Source organism: Notamacropus eugenii, chromosome 4, assembly GCF_028372415.1.
Source record: "Notamacropus eugenii isolate mMacEug1 chromosome 4, mMacEug1.pri_v2, whole genome shotgun sequence".
NCBI lineage: Eukaryota > Metazoa > Chordata > Mammalia > Diprotodontia > Macropodidae > Notamacropus > Notamacropus eugenii.
In genome coordinates, this window is record NC_092875.1 from 59,213,158 (window position 1) to 59,232,912 (window position 19,755).

The 19,755-nt window shown below is 40.7% G+C and overlaps 1 protein-coding gene across 8 annotated transcripts in view; it reads left to right on the plus strand.

Moving 5' to 3' along the window:
• Window positions 1-666: 666 nt before the first annotated feature.
• The window catches only part of HSH2D (hematopoietic SH2 domain containing), a 28,525-nt gene continuing 9,436 nt past the window's right edge, over window positions 667-19,755 (plus strand). The window contains exons 1-6 of one of the 8 annotated variants that reach the window (XM_072601222.1): window positions 667-979; window positions 7,915-8,079; window positions 9,150-10,337; window positions 11,929-12,070; window positions 14,574-14,663; window positions 17,088-17,253. In XM_072601222.1, the coding sequence (XP_072457323.1) occupies window positions 11,961-12,070; window positions 14,574-14,663; window positions 17,088-17,253 (366 nt within the window). In that variant the 5' untranslated portion in view covers window positions 667-979; window positions 7,915-8,079; window positions 9,150-10,337; window positions 11,929-11,960. Of the gene's footprint in view, window positions 980-7,914; window positions 8,080-9,149; window positions 10,338-10,366; window positions 12,071-12,726; window positions 12,783-14,573; window positions 14,664-17,087; window positions 17,254-19,755 lie in introns of those variants that run through there. The other 7 variants (XM_072601223.1, XM_072601224.1, XM_072601221.1 and 4 more) reach the window with 7 other exon arrangements.

A 19,755-nucleotide genomic window follows, 5' to 3' on the forward strand; every position in this document is an offset into this window, starting at 1 on the left:
AAAGCTAGCTTATTTCACGTAATCAGAGCAGCCCTGTTTGCAATGCAACAGAGACTATGTGATGATATGGAAAGATTACTAGACTAGTCAAACCCCACTTTCCTACTAACTGTCTGGATGAATTTTGACAGAACCAAGTGATTTTTATGGTTTCTTCCATCTGTAAAATACTGGTTTTGTTTGATCGGTCAATTTATTTTGACATTTATTAGGTGTCTGTTATGGTGCTGGACATGTGGGGTACAAAGACAAAAATGAAACAGTCCCTGCCTTCAAAGAGTTCACATTCTGGTGCTGTCATTATATCATTCTTGAGCTCAGTTTCCCCATCTATAAAATGAGAGACTGGGCTTTAACATTACTCCATTCTGTCATTGTGCATTCTAAGTTTCTTCCCAGTTTGGACATCCTTTTCAGCTCTGTAATTCCATATTCTAAGGCCTCCTTCAGCTCATACATTGTGTGCTCTGAAGTTCCTTTTTTTCTGTCTTGTGATCCTGCATCTACAACCATACGTAATCTCCATGCTTGCTGTTCCATTTACTCCGAATTATAACTGGTCTGTTTGTTTAATTTAGATTTATCAGTATCTTTTGTCCTCATTCACTTCCTGAACCTCAGAAAACCTGTTCTCCAGGCAATCACCTTGTGATTCAGAGGAGGAAACACACTTGTTTTAGGTTCTGCCCATCGGTGACGCACAAACACTGAACTGAAACTGAACTAAAACTTACCACAACTAGAAAAAATTGAAATATAGTGTTTAAGTGGCCAAAGATTAAACATCATGTGGGTCCTCTAGACCTTCTTGAGATGATGCCAAGTTGGGCTTGGGAAGACTCATACCACCCTGAGTCTTCAGTGCTGGCTTATTGGCAAGCACCTGGACTATCAGAGGTGGCATCTAGGAAGTTGGTCACCCATGTGAAGAACTGAAAATTCCTAAAGAAGAAGGTGCATTTATTCAGATCATAGGAAGGTAAGCTTGATCTCCATTCTTGACAAAATTCTAGAATGTATAATTAAAAGCATGGTTTGTGAACATTTAGAAAGGAAAGTGAGGATCACAAAAAAAAAAAAAAAAACCTAGCTGGGTTCAATGAGAACAAGTCATGCCAAACTAAATTTTCTCAAGATCACAAGATAAGCAGACCAGTGGAATACTATATAAATGATATTCCTGAATTTCAGGAAGGAATATCACCAAGTGTCTCATGATACCCTTGTAGACAAGAATATTTCCCTATCTCTCCATTCTGTTAGAATATAAGAGAACGATGAAAGTTTTTCATTTTGTCTTTATATGGTCTGAGTATCTATGCAGTCTAGTTTCCTACTTGTTGAACTGAATTGGACTGGATTGGATTGGACAGAAAGATTTGAGCTGGCCCATGGTAAATTTAAGTGAATTCAGAATTGGTTAAATAATTAAATTCAAAGAATAATGGCCAATGGATTGATTGGTGGGGGAGGGGAGAGGGGTGCAGGAGGCAGGCAGGAATTGACTAACTAACCTCTTCGGTCACTTCCAGTTCTAAATCCATGATACTATGATTAGTCTAAATAGGAGTCTCTAGTGGTGTGTTCCGTGGTTCGTGGTGGCATAATATATAAAACAGTGAACTTGAACTCCAGAACACTTGAATTCAAATCCTGCCTCAGGCACTTACTAGCTATTCAGCCCTGGCCAAGTCATTCTATCTCTCTCAGCCTCAGTTTCTTTATCCGCAAAAGGGGGATAACATCACCTACCAGAGGTGCTGTGAAAAACAAATGAAATAATATCTGTAAAGCAAATCGTAAAGTGCTATATAAACGCAATCGAAGATCAAATAATATACTATTTGTCAAATGTTTAGCACAATACCTGGTACGTAGTAGGTTTTTGATACGTTTGTTTCCTTTCCTCTAGATATCAGTATTATTATATCTCTCCTTATTATTATTATATCTCTCCTTAGCCTTCTATTCAACATTCTTATTAGTGACTTGGATGAAGGTTTAGAGTCACACTTATCAAGTTAGCAAATCATGTAAAGCTTGGAGGGATAGCTACCATGTTAGATAACAGAATCGATAGCCCAAGAGATCTCCACAAGCAAGAAAATCATATTAAATTTAGCTCAGAGGAAATATAATAATGAAAAATGTGAAATACTATATGGAGGGGGTTGAGAGAAACGAACAGTGCAGTGCCAATCCTGGTACTAGAGTAGATTAAGTCAAAAGACCTGGGTTCAAATCCTAGCTCTACTAATTACCGCCCGTGGGACTCTTGGCAAACTTTCTCACATCTACGGACCATTTTTCCTTCTATAAAACAGTGGAGATGTGGCGAGGGAGGTGAGGTGAACTTGAACTAGATGACTTCTAAATTCCCTCCTGGCTCTAAATCTATGATCCTATAAACAATAATAGTACTTATATAGCACTTTAAGGTTTGCAAAGCACTTCACAAATATTTTCTCATTTGATCCTCACAACAACCCTGTGAGATAGATTATTACCACCATTTTTTACAGATGAAGTAATGGAGGCACAGAGAGGTTGTCTTATCCAGAATATCATAGCTAGTAAGTCCTTGAGGCCAGATTTGAACTCATAACTTCCTTACTCCAAGTCCAGTGTTCTATTCCACTGCACCACCTAACAGCCTGACTTCCCATGCATAGACTAAGGGTGATGGGATCAGACAACAAGAAAGTACTCACCCTCTGGGTTCCTGGTGTTTGGAGAACAATCGCTCCCACAAGTCCTGCTCTCCCACCACCATCCCAGGACCCTGGAAGGTGAAGGGCATTGATCATAGTTTTTCCCCAGTATCCACTATGGTTACCTAATTTGCACCTTCTGATTCCTAAAACCCCTGATTCAGTCAACAGGTGTGGGGGACAGGGAAGAAAGGGAAAGAAGCACCCCTACCCTGCTCCGTCTCCCTATAATCCCTCTCACCCTCCCCAGTCCCTTTTTTCTTTGCTTTCTCCTCCCACTGGGTTTTCTAGACCTCTTTCTCTCCCTTTATTCTTTCCACTGTCTTGTGCTTATGAGAAACCCTGCATCCCTGGCTACTACCTCCAGAGCAGATGACTTCTTCTGTCACACCAACCAACACACTAGGCTTAGAGGAAGCGTCAGCATCCTCCTTATCTCCCACTGCCCTGTCCCGGACCCTCCCAATGCCCCCTCCTATGTCCCCCCTCTGCCACCACCACTCAGCAAACACTCTTCCCTTAAAGTTCACTCAGGAATGAGGATTGGCATCTCTATCACCCAGTTCGACCTTTTCTGTTGTAATCTATTGGCCTCTTTCCTTCAGGAGTTCAGTGGCTGGCTTATAGTTTCCCCCTTTACTTTAAACCTTGCCTTCATACTTATCTTAACAATACTGAGTGTGGTGTAGTGGATGGAGCCTTGGTTTGAATCCTGCCTCAGGTACTAGCTGTGTGACTTTACCCCTCAGAGTCTTAGTTTTCTCAGCTATGAAATGGGAAGAATACTTGTATGACCTATCTCATTAAGTTATTGGGAAGAAAGCTCTTTATAAACCTTAAACTGCTAGGTAAATATGAATTATTATTACTGAAAGTCTGAATATACACATTGCTGTCCCTTTGAATACTGTGAACTCCCAGTTCATTAACTTCCTCAACCTCTATAACTTTAATTTTCCTTCAAGTCAGGTTAACCACCATTTAGTAAGTTCTTCCTCTGTGCCAGTCATTGTGCTAAGTGTATGTGTGTGTGTGTGTGTGTGTGTGTGTGTGTGTGTGTGTGTGTGTGTGTATAAAAGAAAGGCAAAAGAACTATACTTCCATTACCCCTAGGATAATTATAGCTTATACCCATAACTGTACCTCCTAAAGCTGAACTCTTGAAATTCCCCTCTGATCATCATTTTCAGACCTTCCATTTCTCCCTTTGCTTCACTCCTCCTAAATCCTTCTCTTCACCATAACTTGCATTTCCTCCATCCTCCTTGATCTCCTAATCCATCACTTCTACTTTGGACTGTTTGCGATCTTGTCCTTAAGGATAACTAATTCATTGCCTTCTGCTCCTGTCTCCCTTGGCCTTGTACTTCTTTCATTCACCCCTTGTCAATCCTCAACACCTGGATCACCCTCACCATCTACCTTCTCTGTTGCTACTCCTGTGCTGCTGAATGCCAGGAAAGTAGGAAATCCTAAAACCATGACATCTGAATTCATTACAAAATCGTAATCTAAGCAAAATGAGACCCTCACTGCTATACAACAACTCTTCTCTTCTTCCTTAATTTTTCTATATCTCACACTTCTCAGTGACTATTCCAAATGTGAAGTCCCCAATGCCACCTCACCCCCCCCCAGAAGATACTTTTACCTCCTACTATAATTATTATGACATAATATAGTATAATATCTGAAAATATTTATCACTAGTTCCATTTATAAAACATTTATTACTATTTCCCTCTTCTCTCCTACTTCACACCTCAAAAATCCTTCTACATCTTCACTTGTTTTCTCTCCTTTTGTTTCAGCTCCCTAAGGAAAAACATCCTCCCCAACCACCAATGTCCCCATTCTAGCCAACCCCATCCGTCCCATGTACTACTGTATCTCTGGCTGTTGCTTCCTTGGGCCCTTTGGAATTCCTGTTCTATAACTAACAAACTTCCATTCATTTTCCTTTTTCTTTCATGTTTCTAATATCACCTTCTAAAACCCACAGAGACCTAGCTTTTCCCAGATGACTGCATCCTTAACCATCCTCTCTACCTCTAGCTATACCTTCACTCACACCTCCACACACCAACCCCAACACTCATCCCAGAAGAGATGTTGGAATATTCCTTGCTACCTGTTACCACTTCCATACTCTACCTTTACCACCATCACTCAGCATCTTCTCTTGCTATCACCCAATTCATATTATGGTGGCTGCTGCCTACTGAGTCTAGATCATTCTTTTCTCAAGGAATTTAGAACCTAACTTACCATCTCCTTTGCCTCCTCAACTGCTGTCCATTTATTGGGGAATTCAACATTCATGTTGATACCTCTTCAAGTTTCCTAAACTCTTAGTTCTTCAGTCTCCTTCAGTCCCATGATCTGGTCTTCTACTTCACCTCAGCTGAGTGAGTTCTCTGATCACTTGGAGGTCTTCAAGTAGAGGGTAGATGACCCCTTAAGAACAATTATAGATGAAATTCTTCTTCCTCTAGAAACTAGGCTGAATGATCTCTGAGTCTTCTTTCAACTGTGATGTTCCATGCTTCTATGAAGTTCTCTTAGGTGATGCCCTATTCTGAAGAGCAGCATTGCTTCTCAGGTCAATGTCCCCTCCCCACTCCAGCCAGGAAGGTGTCCTGCAGTACGCTAAAAAACAGCTTGTAGATCTCACCTCTTCAAGTTTCAATTCAGTTCAATAAATATTCATTCATTCAATAAAAATTCATTCATATATGTAAGAAATATAGAATCCCAGAGTTCTCCTATCTAGAATTTCAAAGAAATAAGTCTTTATTTATTCTATCTAGACTATTTTTGTCAGCCTAGATTTTGATCTTGTCTAGAACCTCAACCACCCCCTCTCCAAGTAGAAGAGATATTAGTTGTATTTTTTTTTATCCCTTCGTCACCTTAAGCCAAGTCAATGGGTCCCTGCTAGTGAAATACCTATTGTTTTCCTAGTTGAGAAGGGAATGGAAAGAGAGCTGGAGTATGAGAAGACTCTGTTGACCTTAAAAAGTTCTCTGTTTAATTGGAAAGATGAGACTGAGGTACTACTACCTGCCTCAGTGCCTCCGTTCCAAAATCCTTCTGCCCAGAATGCCCTCTTCCCATTCTGTACTCTTTGTGTCCTCAAGAGGTAGCTAGCTATTTCTTTCATGAAGCTTTTCTTGATTGCTCCATGGAGAAGGGATCTCCCTCTTCCTCTGATCTCATGTGCATTCCTCTTATGGACTTTTCATCTTCCAATTTGTGTAGAGTGTAAGCCCAGCAAGAATCCAAGATTATCTCCTTGTAATTCATTTTACAGGGTTAAAAGGTAAAGCCTTCATCCTGATATTGATGCTGTCTCTTTTGACAATATAAACAAATCCAGTAACCCCACATTTGAAGATGACTGATTGAATCACAAATAGTCATATACCTGAGTTATGCCCTTAGATTTGGCTTTTATAAGGGAGATCTGAAAATACAGACCAAGACAATCCTGAGGTTCAACTTCACATGTAGCAAAGAAGACAAGAAAGGAAAGTAGCAATAGTCAAATGGGCTTTGGAGAAAGGGGCACATTGATGCAGTGAGGGTGGAATTATATCCCTGAAGTCATCAATCTGTGCATACCCTTTGATCCGGTGATAACAATACTAGGCCTATACCCAGAGAAATCAAAGAAACATCCATATATTTAATTAATATCAACACTTTTTGTTATGGCAAAGGCTTATAAATTGAGGAGGTATCCACCAATTATGAAATAGCTGAACAAATTGTGGTATATGAATATAATGGAATATTATAGTGCCATAAGAAACGACAAAAAGAATATTAATTCAGAGATAGATATCTGGGACATCTCTGAACTGATGCGAAGTGAAGTAAGCAGAACCAGAAGAACAATTAAATGTTGACTATAATAATGTAAAGTAAAACTGTGAAAGACCTGAATGAATGAATTAATAAACATTTCTTAAGCTCTTTACTAAATGCAAATAACTAAGGATACTAATAGAAAAGCAAAATGGTTCCTGCTCTCAAGGAGTTTATAGTCTCATAAGGAAAGGCAATACATACAGGTTTCAGCTGCAAATCAGATGGAAAGACCCCCTAGTCCTTAGGGTACAGCAGCAGCAAAGCCTATGGGAATGAATCTTCTTTAATATTATTTCTGCAGATAAAGCCATATCCATTTCTGACATTCAGCTATTTGACAGTGTCAATGACTTTGTGTTTAAGAACTTTCTTTCTAGGTCTTCAGTAGCTGTGGTAGATGAGGAGGCTCTAATAGTTGCTTCCCTAGATGATGATGACTACCAGGAGATACTCAAGGTTCTGGACTGTTTCCATCAGGGTGTGAAGGGAGGTGATAATTTGACCTGACTGGCACCTGCTGCTTCCTGTCTCTCCCAGAGCTTTGTTGCTTCGTGCCCTATAGGTTGCAGTTGTTCAGAAATTATGACAGGAATGGTTTTGCTCTTCTCCAAAGGAGTTGCTCCCCTGAAGGGGGTAATCTGGAAATAGGGCTGGTGGTCTTGGGGGTGCTATTTCTTCTCAGGCTCCTGAACTTTTCCTGACGATCAGTGGAAGTTGATCAGTTAGTCAGTGGTTGGTGCAGGTTGTATTGAAGATAGTGAGTCCATTCTCTGCAGGGTTTTGCTTCTCTCATTGTTGGCTGCAGGAGGGACCAGGTTGGAAGCAGAACAAGTGGTTTGAAAGGTCCTACTATCCCTGGGACTTTCGAACTCGAAATCCTAAGCCATTTCCACGAATGAGTAAGGGGAGTTGGAAGCAGTGGCTTACTTGGCACATGCCACTTCCTATCTCTCTCTTATGGTACCTTGCTTCTACTTATATAGAGTACTTGCCTTGAGATCTCTGGTATATACAATAACCAAACAGAACTTCAGAAGACAGATGAGGAAGCATGTTTCTTGCCCCTTGGGAGATGGGTAATGGACTAGAAGTACAAAAAGAAGCAAATTTTTAGACATGACCATTGCATGGATCTGTTTTGCTTAACTTTAATCGTGTGACTGTGCTTGTCACTATTCCTCATGGTAGTCCATGCTACACACAGGGGCCAAAATACTTTTCCTTCAGTGTTGATATGACCATATGACTCTCCTATTTAACCAATTCTAGTGGCTTCCTATTACCCCCAGCTACACCATTTTTGGACTTCATCATGTCTTCCCTTCCTCAGGAAACTCATCATTGGGAAAATCATTATTCTCTAGTCCATCACCCACTGCCTCAAACACAACCACTGGACTGACAACCTGAGTCTCTAACTCCTTCGAGCCCAGGAAATTCAGAGACTTTGCCTGATACTGGGACCTGAAGCCAGGTTGGAAAATCTGCTTCCAAGGTGCTTGGAGAGTGAGAAGGGGATAGGGAAAGGGAGAGGCTTACTTACCTTCCAGTTTTAGCAAAAGAACTTGAGATTAGCAGCTTTTCCCGGTCAGGGAACCATAAATGAAGAGGTTGAGGGGTGATGGGGACCCCAAATACTGACAGTCCAGGTCATGCTCAAATGAATTCGACTCAAGCCTTCTTAAAGCCAAACAAAACAAAGTTCATTAAAGATTCACCAAATTGGGGTGGCTCTTAAGGAGCCTAAGCATTTGTGATGCTTGTATTCACAAGTGGGCCAGATAGAATCTCAGCTAGACAGAGTCTGAGCTGGATTGCATCTGAGCACCTTCATGGAGGCAAAATGGAACTAAATACAGAAAAGACTATCAGAGGGATCTGGGGGGGTGGTCTGGTAGTCCAGGGTGATGGGAGGAGGGGTTTAGGAAGGGTCTTGAGGAGAAGTCCAAGGAGGGAATCCAAGGAGGGTCAAAGTCTGGAAACTATCAGGAGATATTAGACTATGGAGGGTTTGGGTGCGAAGTAGGTGGGGCAATCCAGAGATCTTGATAGGGGCAGTATGGGAATGAATACAGATCTTGATGGGAGTGGTCAGCTGTCTGGGGAATGGGGTTTTGATGGGATCAAGGGTGGGGGATGCAACAGAGACTTGAGCAAAATGTTCATGAAAAACCCTTGGACTTCCAGAGACTGCCAGAACAAATGGGAAGATTAGGTTTGAGTAAGTAAGGCCAGATTAAGTGGGAAGATTCAAGGGGAGCTCAAGGAGGCTCCCAGAGTGGGAACCCCATCAAATCTATTAGTGCAAAAATATTTATAGCAGCTCTTTTGTGATGGAAAAGAATTGGAAATTGAGGGAATACTCATCACTTGGGGAACTGATGAACAAATTGTGATATGTAATTGTGATGGAATACTATTTTGCTATAAAAAATGACAAAGGGGATGGTTTCAAAAAAAAACTAGGAAGATGTATGTGAATTGATATAGAGGTGAGTAGAACCAGAAAATCATTGCACACAGGAGCAGCAACATTGTAACAATGTTTATTTGTGAAATATTTAGCTATTCTGATGAAGACAATGATCCAAGACATCTCCAAAGGACCTATGATGAAAAATGCTCTCCAGCTCCAGAGAGAAAACTGATGAACTCTGAAAACAGACTGAAGCATGCTTTTTTACTTTCTTTATTTTTCTGGGGGGCATAAGGGGGGGAGTCTATTTTTCCATTGCAACATGGCTAATATGGAAATGTTTTGCATGATTTCACATGTATAATTGATATCAACTTGCTTGCCTTCTGAAAGAAGCGGGGAGGGTAAGAAGGAAAGGGAGAATTGGGAACTCAAAAAAATTTTTTTTAATGAATGCTAAACAATACAATGATCCAAGATAATCCCAAAGGACTGAAGAAGAAGCAAACTCTGTGCCTCTAGAGGGAAAAAACTGCTATTGATTGAATAGACACTGAAGCCTGCTATTTCCACTTTCTTTAATTTTTTTTTATTGGCATCTTCTTGTACAAAATGACTAATATGGAAAGTTTTACAAAATTGCACATGTATAACCTATATCTGATTACTTAATATCTCAGGGGGAGGGAGGGAAAGATAGAATTTGGAACTCAAAACTTTAAATTTGAATGTTAAAAAAATGTTAAGTAAATAAATGCTAAAATATTTTACATGTAATTGGGAAATTTTTAATGAAATAAAAATATAATAGGACAAATGTTTTTAAAAAGAATGAGCTGAGCAGGAAATGAAATGAGAGCATAGCTGGGGAATTAAGATATTCAAGCTTCCCACCCATTTTAGGGTGGAGAATGTTTGGTATTTGAAGGCTTTCAACTTTCAGTCTTTCATCTTTTAGCCACTACAGACCTTAAGTTTACACTTGAATACTTTGCACACATTGGTATGTATTTACTTTGTGCTTTCTGTATTTTTATATATGTTTATCATTTCCTCCATTAGAATGTAAGCTCCTTATGAATAGGGATCATTTCAGTCTCTGTACTCTCTCCCAGTGCCTGGCACAGAGTAGGTGCTTTAATTGATTGATTTGTTTTAAGCAAGGACTTTCATTTTTTTTTTAAAGGGAGTCATGGGAAGGAGAGAGAGACACTCAGAGAAACAGACAGAGAGACAGAGAAACTAATAATAAAAATCATACACAAAAGAGCAAAAAGAAGTTCAGAAGAGGACACAGTCAAGCATGGCAGTGTTGGAACTACCATGATAAATTTAATGTAAACTTTATTTTTTAAATAAATAAGCTTTAAAAAATGAGCTGTGTGTAATAGAGATTCACAGCGTCATGTAGAATTCTCTTTTTTCTGTTCTGTATATAAGGAAACATTTTCCTTTGTTGATATTTGTCAAGTCTAGATGATGATGGTGATGGTGGACTTGGTGGTGATGATGATGGTGGTGGTAGTAGTGGCAGTGGGGATGGCGATGATAATTTTAAAAGACAAAGGTAGGAAACAAGAGAAAAGGAGAACCAGAGAAAGGAGATGTTGATAAAAAAGAGACTTCACAGAAATACTTGACCATGATTCCCTAGGCTTTTCCAAGGGAAACACATGTTCTCTGGAAAGGAGGAATCCACATGTCCCCAGTGAAGACAGTGGCTCATAGCAGTGACGAAACAGAGAATTGCTGGGCTAGGCCCAAAGCCATAGACATGTGAGCTGGCCACAGTGAATTGCCAGTGTAAGCTGGCAGAATTGCTGGACAAGTAGAGGAATTCCAGGACCAAGCCACCTGTATACTGAGGAGGAGTTTCTGGACAACACTAAGTGCTTGAACCAATCCACCTCGAGGGAAGATAGAGAGTCTCTGGGCAATGCCCAATTCCTGCCTCCAATGTCCTTAAGAAAAGTAGTTCATGGACAATGGTAAACTCTTGGACTAAACAGAAGAGTTTGGGACCAAAAAAGGAGCCAGACCCACAAAGAAACAAAAAAGAAACCTGGGCCTTACCCTTCATTGTTCAGTGAGTGCATATGTGAGAGAAAGGGTCCAATTTTTGGCAAGCCCACCACTGAACAGGTCACATTTGACTATCTAGCAATATTTAGTATTTTTCCTTCGTAGTGGGCCCTCAATCCTAGGTTAGTATAAAAAGTTGAGGGGATTATATACTTCCTTGGGGAAAGGCAAGCCCCACTAAGAAAAGAAAAGAGGTTGTTTTGATGATTTATGGACTCAGGCATAAGTCCTGTCTGTTTTGTGTTTCTGTTGAATTAAATCAAGTCTGTTCTCTATTGAATGTTTTGTTAACTTGAGTGCTTTCATGGGAGTTGAAGACCCTTTTACCTTTTTGTTGAGACCTGAATGCAAGCTAACTTCTGATGTCAGTCCATCAATAAGCATTTAAGAAACACTCACTTTGTGCCAGGCACTGTCCTCATTGAGAAACCAAGCCAAAGAGTATTTTGTGAGAAGCTGATGTGTGGAACTCAGTGGCTTCGGTTCTGGGCCAAAGGCTCTTCATTCACTTGCCACTTCTTCTTTATCAAACAGGCAAACCCCTTAATAACACAACACTGTGTAACTTAACAAAATATGAGCTCCATGACTGCAGGGATCATGATTCATTTAGCTTGGTTTTTCCCACAGAATCATAAATATGCTGGGCCCTTCATCACATGTCTGTTGATTGAATGCATGAACAAAAAACAGTTTGTAATTTTATATTCCCAGAACCCTGGGGTCAGTATTTATATATTCACCAGTGCCTCCAAAAGACTCGAGCCCAGAAGGGAACATAGCCAGTGGCAGGAAGGGAGCCTGGAGCTGAGTTGATAAGACTAATTTTCACTGCCCTTCTAATAGGTGGCCCATAGAGAGAGAACACAGAAGACAAAATGCAGACGCCATCACTTTCCTCTCATCTGGACTGTTTTGAAGAAACTGAGGACAGCTGGCTGATGCAAGATGAGATCCCCATATGGTATCATGGAGCCATTTCCAGAGAGTGAGTTTACCTCCCCCTTGTATCAGCAGAGTGGGGCAAGCAAAAGATCCTCTCCATCTTGCCCAGAGTCAGAGTCAGGCAGCTGGGAACTCTAGGTACCCATAGCCAAGATATTAGAGAGAAGACTTCACAATCTCTGTGTAGTGACAAAGCGATACATCTCTCAGCCCTAGCAATGGATGATACTGTCATATGTGGAGGAAGGCAGGAGAAGCTGCTGGCCACCTGTTGGCTATGTTACTCCCAGCTCCAAGTCTCTTCTAGCTTGAACTTCTCCCTTTCCATGCATAGAACAGAGACTCAGGAAGAATTATTATTAATAATGATAATAGCTAGTATTTCCATAGCACTTTAAGGTTTTCAACGTGCTTACATATAAAAAGGAACACAGGAGTTGGAGTCAGGAAGCCCTGAATTCAAATCCTGCCTCAGAACTTACTAATTGAGTGGTCTGATGAAAGTCACTTAAACTCTGTGTGCCTCAGTTTCACCATCTATAAATAATAACATCACTACAAGGTTGTTGGGAGACTCAAATGAGTTAATATATAGAAAGTGCTTTCTAAGTGTAAAGTTTTATTGTTACTGTCATCATTATTATTTGACCCTCACAACGAGCCTGTGGGGTAAATGCTATTATTATCCCCATTTTGCAGAGGAGGAAACTGAGACACAGAGAAGTTAATTGACTTGCCAAAGCATCCCAAGACTGGTAAGTAACTGAAGCAGGATTTAAACTCAAGCCCTTTTTACTCCAAGCCTACTGCTCTCTGCATTGTGAAACTTAGCTGTTTAAATCTCCATAAAGGGAATCACTGAACTTTAGCCAGTGGGAGCTACCTAGGGGTTAAAACCTCTAGAGGAGTGTATGGGGTATTCAGGGAGGACTGGCGCCTCTAGTGTTAAGACTTGACAAGCCCTTTTGAGGACTGCTCTCTACCTTTGGTGTCCAACCTATCACCCAACTCTTACCTATGGCTCCAAGAAACCATAGCAAGTACAGTGGCCACACCCTGGTAAACCATCTCAACAGACAGCTAAACCAGGTTGAGGATGACCAAGGGGTCATTCTTGTGAAATGGGCAGATGAGAACAGATGAGAACAATTGATTCCAATGGTCACACAAGAGCCATTGCAGTACTTAGAGCTTGGTCAGGAATCAAGGACACCAAAGTCATCCACTGCATCCAAGCCACTGCCGATCACACTGCCACTGAACTTTGATGACTCTGGAAGAGAGAGGGAGGCTGATGACTTTGTAAAATTCTGCCTCACTTAAATCCAATTCACTCAAAACTCAAGACATCACCCTTGATGTCACTGGTCCCCTTTGAAAGGAAAGGGAAACCACAAAGCCTCTAGGGTTAGCTGAAGTAGGCATTATATGTCACCACACAGTACAGTCATCAGATAATTCTCTGTAAATCTCCTTCAGCATCATTTCTCCCTTATAATCTCTATTCAGACACACTTTCCTAAGCAAATTTCCACACACTGGACCTTCCTCTTTCCTGTCACTCACATCAATACCAATGACCTTAGAACCCTGTCCCCTGGAAAGTCTAACCTAATAAATTAACACCCTGCTAAGTGTCCCTCTCTCAGAAGCCACAAGTATACATTTCAATAATGGCATGGAATGCCATAACCAGAAGCGCTAATAATGGAATTCTAGGTACCATGATAGCCCAATGATAAGAGATACTTTTGAACAGCAGACCTTTCAAAATGCCTCAACTTTACATCATGTAGGCATCCTCCTGCACATTCACTTGAACAGAGAGTGGTCCAGTCCTGTCCTGTCCTATTCCAAAATGTGTACTAAAAAGTTTTATAATCATAAGAGATGACTACTGAGTCTTAGGATCATTAAACCAGCAACTGCTATAGAATGTTATATACATAAAGTCTCAAAGCTGGAAGGAGACCCCCAGATGCCTGTCAGATCATTACCCAGCCTAAGGCAATGGGGGCATACTTAGCCTAAAGAAGAGGAAATAAGCTAATTAACTAACTCCAAATTAGGCTGTTTCTGTGAGCACATCCATAAGGGAAGTTGCAGATTGACATTTGTCTGATCAAAGAACTTCCTAACAATTAAAACTCCCCAGCAATTCAATGAGGTAGTGAGTGCTCTGTCAGCAGAGTTCTTTTAACAGAGGCTATTTGATCAGTTTTTTTGCATGATGAGTAGGAGATGCCAGCATTGGCAGGGGTTGAACTAGATGACCTCTGATGACCATCTATCTCTGTAATTTAGAGATGAGAGAGCCTTGGAATGGGAGTGGGAAGAGGGGTTTGGAAAAAACCAAAGTTTAGAAGATTTTTTTTAATGGAGGGAGGAAGTCTGAGCGTTTGAGGAGGGTGCTGGGCTTGGCAGAGGTGCAGAAACTTTCCCAGAGTTGGGAGATGAGAGGTGGTCTCTTTAAACAAGTAGACAAAGGTTGATTGAGTCCTGAGATCTGCCATGGCATCATTTCAGGCTTGTATATATTGTTCTAGAGCTGCTGAAAGTTTGCTGCAGGAGAAACCTCTGGGATGTTTCCTAGTACGAGCAAGCCAGAGCCATGTGGGCTACACACTGTCGTACAGGTAAGTAGACAGCACAGGAAGGAGCAGATCCCTCCCTTCCAGACCCAGTGCGATATATAACAAGCTGACAGTATCTAGCTGGAATCTGAAGACCTGAATTCAAATCCCTGTTCTGTCATTTATAATCTTTGTGATGGTGGCAAAGCCATTAATCCCTATGGGCCTCAGTTTCCCCATTTGTAAAATGAGGAAGTTGGACTACTAAATGACTTCTAAGACCTTTTCCAGCTTTCAGTTTATGATCTCTGATCCTGCAATATTTTCAATCATTTTTAGTCGTGTACCTCATTTGGGTTTTCTTGGTAAAGATACTGGAGTGATTTGCCATTTCTTTTCTCCAACTCATTTTACAAGTGAGGAACGGAGGCGAATAGGCTTAAGTGACTTGCTCAGAATCCCATAGCTAGTAAGTGTCTGAGGCTAGATTTGAACTCAGGAAGATGAGTCTTGTAGATTCCAAATCCAGTGCTCTATCCACTGCACCTCTTATCTGTCCTTACTAATATATAATACAAGAAAGGCTGAGTTTGACATTTTCTCCTAACAAAGGGGCAGGGGAGAGGGTGGGACAGAAACAAATTCTTTCTAATTTCTCATATTTGCATATAAGAGTGCTTAGTCTGAATTGGTTATGAAGTTAAAACTTTAAATAAACTGTATAAACGTCTGGACCTGTTTAAGTGAAGAAAGTCACACCAAAGTTCGTATAGCCCACTTTTTTAAACAATGCGGAAATTATGCCTCTTTTTGTATTCCCAGCTCTTAGCATAGTGCCTAGCACATAGTAGGTGCTCAATAAATGTTTATTCGTTGATTAATTGAAATTAGCCTTCTTCCCTGAGGGTCCATGCCTATAGAGATTATTCTCCTCTCCAAATACATGGTTCTACCATTTAACAGACAGACATAATCTCTCTCTCCCAGATTTCTGCCTGTCTTAGTGCTTGCAAAAGTCTTAAATATAACTAAATAAAACAAAGGAACCGGGAAAGAAAAATCAAGTTTTCTCTCTCAGAGGGAAAGTCTATCCCCAGCATGGTCTCAAACAGCAATAGAGGATTTGAAGTTGGCTGGAGGTTACTCTCTTTACCTTAAGGATCAAGTGAGATCATATTACTAAAATGCTTATCACAGTGCCTAGAATATATATAGAGATAGAGATATAGAGATAGAGATAGAGATATAGAGATATAGATATAGAGATATAGATATAGAGATAGAGATAGAGATATTATACAGAGAGAGAGAGTCTTCTCTTCAAGTGAGAAAGCTCACTGTCCTGAATGAAAATTCTCTGAGTCCCTGCCACAGAAAGAGCATGGGACATTTCTCCAGGGAATTCTTTAACACAAGGAATTCCAATTAAAGACTTGGACAAAATTTTGAATGTAATGAGGATTTAAACAATTACTACAAGCCAAGTTCTGTGCTAAGTGCCAAAAATACAGATACAAACGCAAAAACAGAACCTGTCCTCTAGTAACTTTCGGTTTTGTTTATTTGGGTTTGGATTTTTTGTGGGGGCTTTTCAAGTTAATTTTATTCTTTTCAACTACGTTCTCTCCCTTTCCCATTTAAAAACAAAAACAAAATCCTTGTAATAAATATGCAAAGTCAAGCAAAAGAAATTGCTGCAAAAACTACTCCCCCCCGTTCTGCGCCCCCATTGTATCACCTCTCTGTCAGGAGGTAGGGAAGCTTATGGTCTAATAATAGAGTGGCATTATCTATAGAAGATTGGTAGCGAGAGAAGGAGATTTTGGTTTATAAGGTTACAGGGATAGCTAATGGAGCATTTTACGTTGCATCATTTCAGTTCTGTCCAACTCTTCATGATCCCATCTAGGGTTTTCTTGGCAGAGATACTGGAGTGATTTGCCATTTCCTTCTCCAGGGATTTGCTTTAGTGCATGGTAAGAATTAGGTATATGCAAGTACTTGACAGCCTTGTTTTCCCTGGAGTTTCTGCTGATAATTGTTTCAGAAAAGCCCTTCTCCGTAGGAATGATGCCCAGGTCCAGCCCTGTAGGAATTATTAAAAAAATAAAGAGCTTCATTCTGATTCAGGCAGCTGTCACTGATTTTGATTAATTAATAAAACACACTTTTTCATTAGGAAATTTGCCTTTCCAAACCTTTTTCCTACTTTCCCCCCTTTTCCCTTGATCCTCTCCTTCCTGACTTTATCTTTTCCCTTGTCACCCACATAGAGTGATGCCTGATCTGTGATCAAGAACTGAGGCATGATGACTGACACATTCTCTTGGGGAAAGAGGACCAGTCCTCTCTTATCTCTCAGATTTGGATTCAGGAGAGACTAGTTTCCATTCCTATCCCCAACTCTGAGTTCTGAGATAACTACACTCACCCTGATTACCCTTCCCACAGAGCAACTTTACTTGATCCATGATCTCTTCCCTTCAGAGCCAGGGACTGCTGCCGCCACTTCATGATCCAACTTTTGGATAATGGCTACTTGGCAATCCCTGGAGAAAAGGGCGTCCACTCAACGTTAGTGGAACTGGTGAACTTCTACCAGAAAAATCTCTTCCTTCCCCACGAGGAACTGCTAACTCAGCCATGTGGCCAGGTGAGGAGGAGAGGGCTCTGGGTGGAGGGTCTTTGCAGGGAAACTCTGCCACCTGACTGGCAGATAGATGAACCTGGTCAGGGCTCTCCCTTCCCAGAAGCCAGAAGCATGAGTAATAGCCTCCAAGTAGAATGAGATTCATAGTGAATTACTCCATTTCCTGGCCAGATATCTGAAGATAGCCTCAGGAAGGACTCCATACAGATCTGGCCACGTGTTCCAATTCTGCCGGCCACCTCCAAATATATGTAGGAGAAGCAACCATACACAAGGATTAATCTAGGTGACTAATATAGGGTTCTATAATAATGATAACTAACATTTACACAGTGCTTTCACGTTTGCAAAGCATTCAACATGTGACATGTCATTTGATAGCCACAACATTCTTGGAAGCTTGGTGCTAGTGTTGTTTCTATTTTACAGATAAGAAAAATAAAGCTGAGAGAGGTTAAATGACTTGCCCAGGGTCACACAGCAAGTAAATGACTATGAGCTTGGGTGATTGAAGGGATAGCAGGACTTGAAATCAGACCTTCCTGACTCCAAGTCCAATACACCATCCTCTGTCACACTTAACTACCTCTATAATTCTGGATTTCATGAATTCTAGGGTTCTGTGAACCTAGGTGGAATAATTCTTATTGTTGTGGCAATTAAAAAGATTTGAGAGACATAATTTCTGGGTAATTTAATTATTTAATAATGCCAGCATTTTTAATAAAAGGCTGGTCATTTGGCCACCTCTCTCTTAAACCAAAGACCATCATGGTGGCAGGTTGATGGCTTATATGTCCTTTTGGAAGAGGAATGTTCAAAAGGAAAGCAATTGACTCTGACTGGTTAACAAATAATGAGAGAATGAATATTACAATAAGGAACTGGACCTGAATTTTGATTATGTCATCCACTTCTGAATGAGGATGTGGATGTGGGCAATGAATTCAAAGAATTTACGCTCACCGAAGCCTGAGCAGAACACAGTGGCTACCCCACCTAGGTGGGTCTGAATAAAAAGAGTCCAACCTCATGATAAGCATTGTCCTTCAAGAGAATGAACTTTTAGACTCAGGACTTTATAAAAAAGGGGGAAACTCTGGATCTCCCCAAATTATTGATTAGTAAATAATTATTTCTTTCATTGTTGTTTGGTCATTTCAGTCATGTATGATTCTTCATGATCCCATTTGGAGTTTTCTTGGCAAAGCTATTAGAATGGCTTGCCATTTCCTTCTCCTATTCATTTTACAGGTGAAAGAACTGAGGCAAATGGTTAAGAGATTTGCCCAAGGTCAGACAGCTAGTAAGAGTGTGAGGCCAGATTTGAACTCATGAAGATGAGTCTTTCTGATTCCTAGCCCAGTGCTGTATCCACTTGGACATCTCATATTGGATATCTCATAAGCATCCCAAGTTTAGTATGTCCAAAACAGAACTTACTATTTTCCTTCCAAATCCTCCATTCTTTTGAATTTTTCTATTACTATTGAGGGTACCACCTTCCCTTCAATCACCCAGGACATAACCTCCTTGCCATATTCAGTTCCTCACTTTACTCACCTCATTCATCCAATCTATTGCCAATATTGATTCTACCACATCTCTTGTATACTTCTCCTTCTTTCCACTCACCCTGGTTCATGCCCTCTTCATCTCACACCTGGACTACTACAGTGGCCTCGTGGTTGGTCTCTCTGCCTCAAGTCTTTCCCCACTCCAATCCATCCTCCCCTCAGGTGCCAAAATGATTTTCCCAAAATGTAGGTCTGACCGTATGTCACCCCTAAGTTAGTAAACACCAGCGGCTCCCTATTATCTCCAGAGTCAAGTATAAAATCCTCAGTTTGGCATTCAAGGTCCTTCATAATCTGTCTCTTCTTACCTTTCCAGTCTTCTTACACTCTTCTCCCTTCCACACATTCCACAATCTAGCTGCACTAGCTTTCTTGATGTACCTAGAACTTAATACTGCATCTCCTGTCTCTGTACTTTTGAATAAAGGTATGCCATCTTTGTGCCTGAAACGCCCTCCCTCCTCACCCCTACACCTCCTGGATTCCTTGACTTCCTTCAAACTCAGCTCAAAGCCCACCTTCTGCAGGAGGCCCTTCCTTATTCCTTAAGATGCCTGTCTCTTCCCTTCTGACATTACCTTCCATCTATACTATACAACTTGAATGTACCTAATTATTTATAAATTTTCCTCCTTCATTAGAATGTGAGCTCCTTGAGGTCAGGGACCATTTTTTACCTTTCTTTGTATGCTCAGTGCTTAGCACATTTCCTGGCTCCTAGGAAGTTTTCAGTGAATGATTATCCACTGACTGACTGTAAAGTTTATTCCTCAAACCCAAGACTTTCCATTTATTCCTATTAAATGACACCTCAATGAGATTCAGCCTAATTTCAGCCTGCCAAGAACCCTTTAAAAGCTGACTCTCTCATATAGGGCCATAACTCTCCTTCCCAGCTTTGGGTCAGCTTCAAATATGATAAATTTTT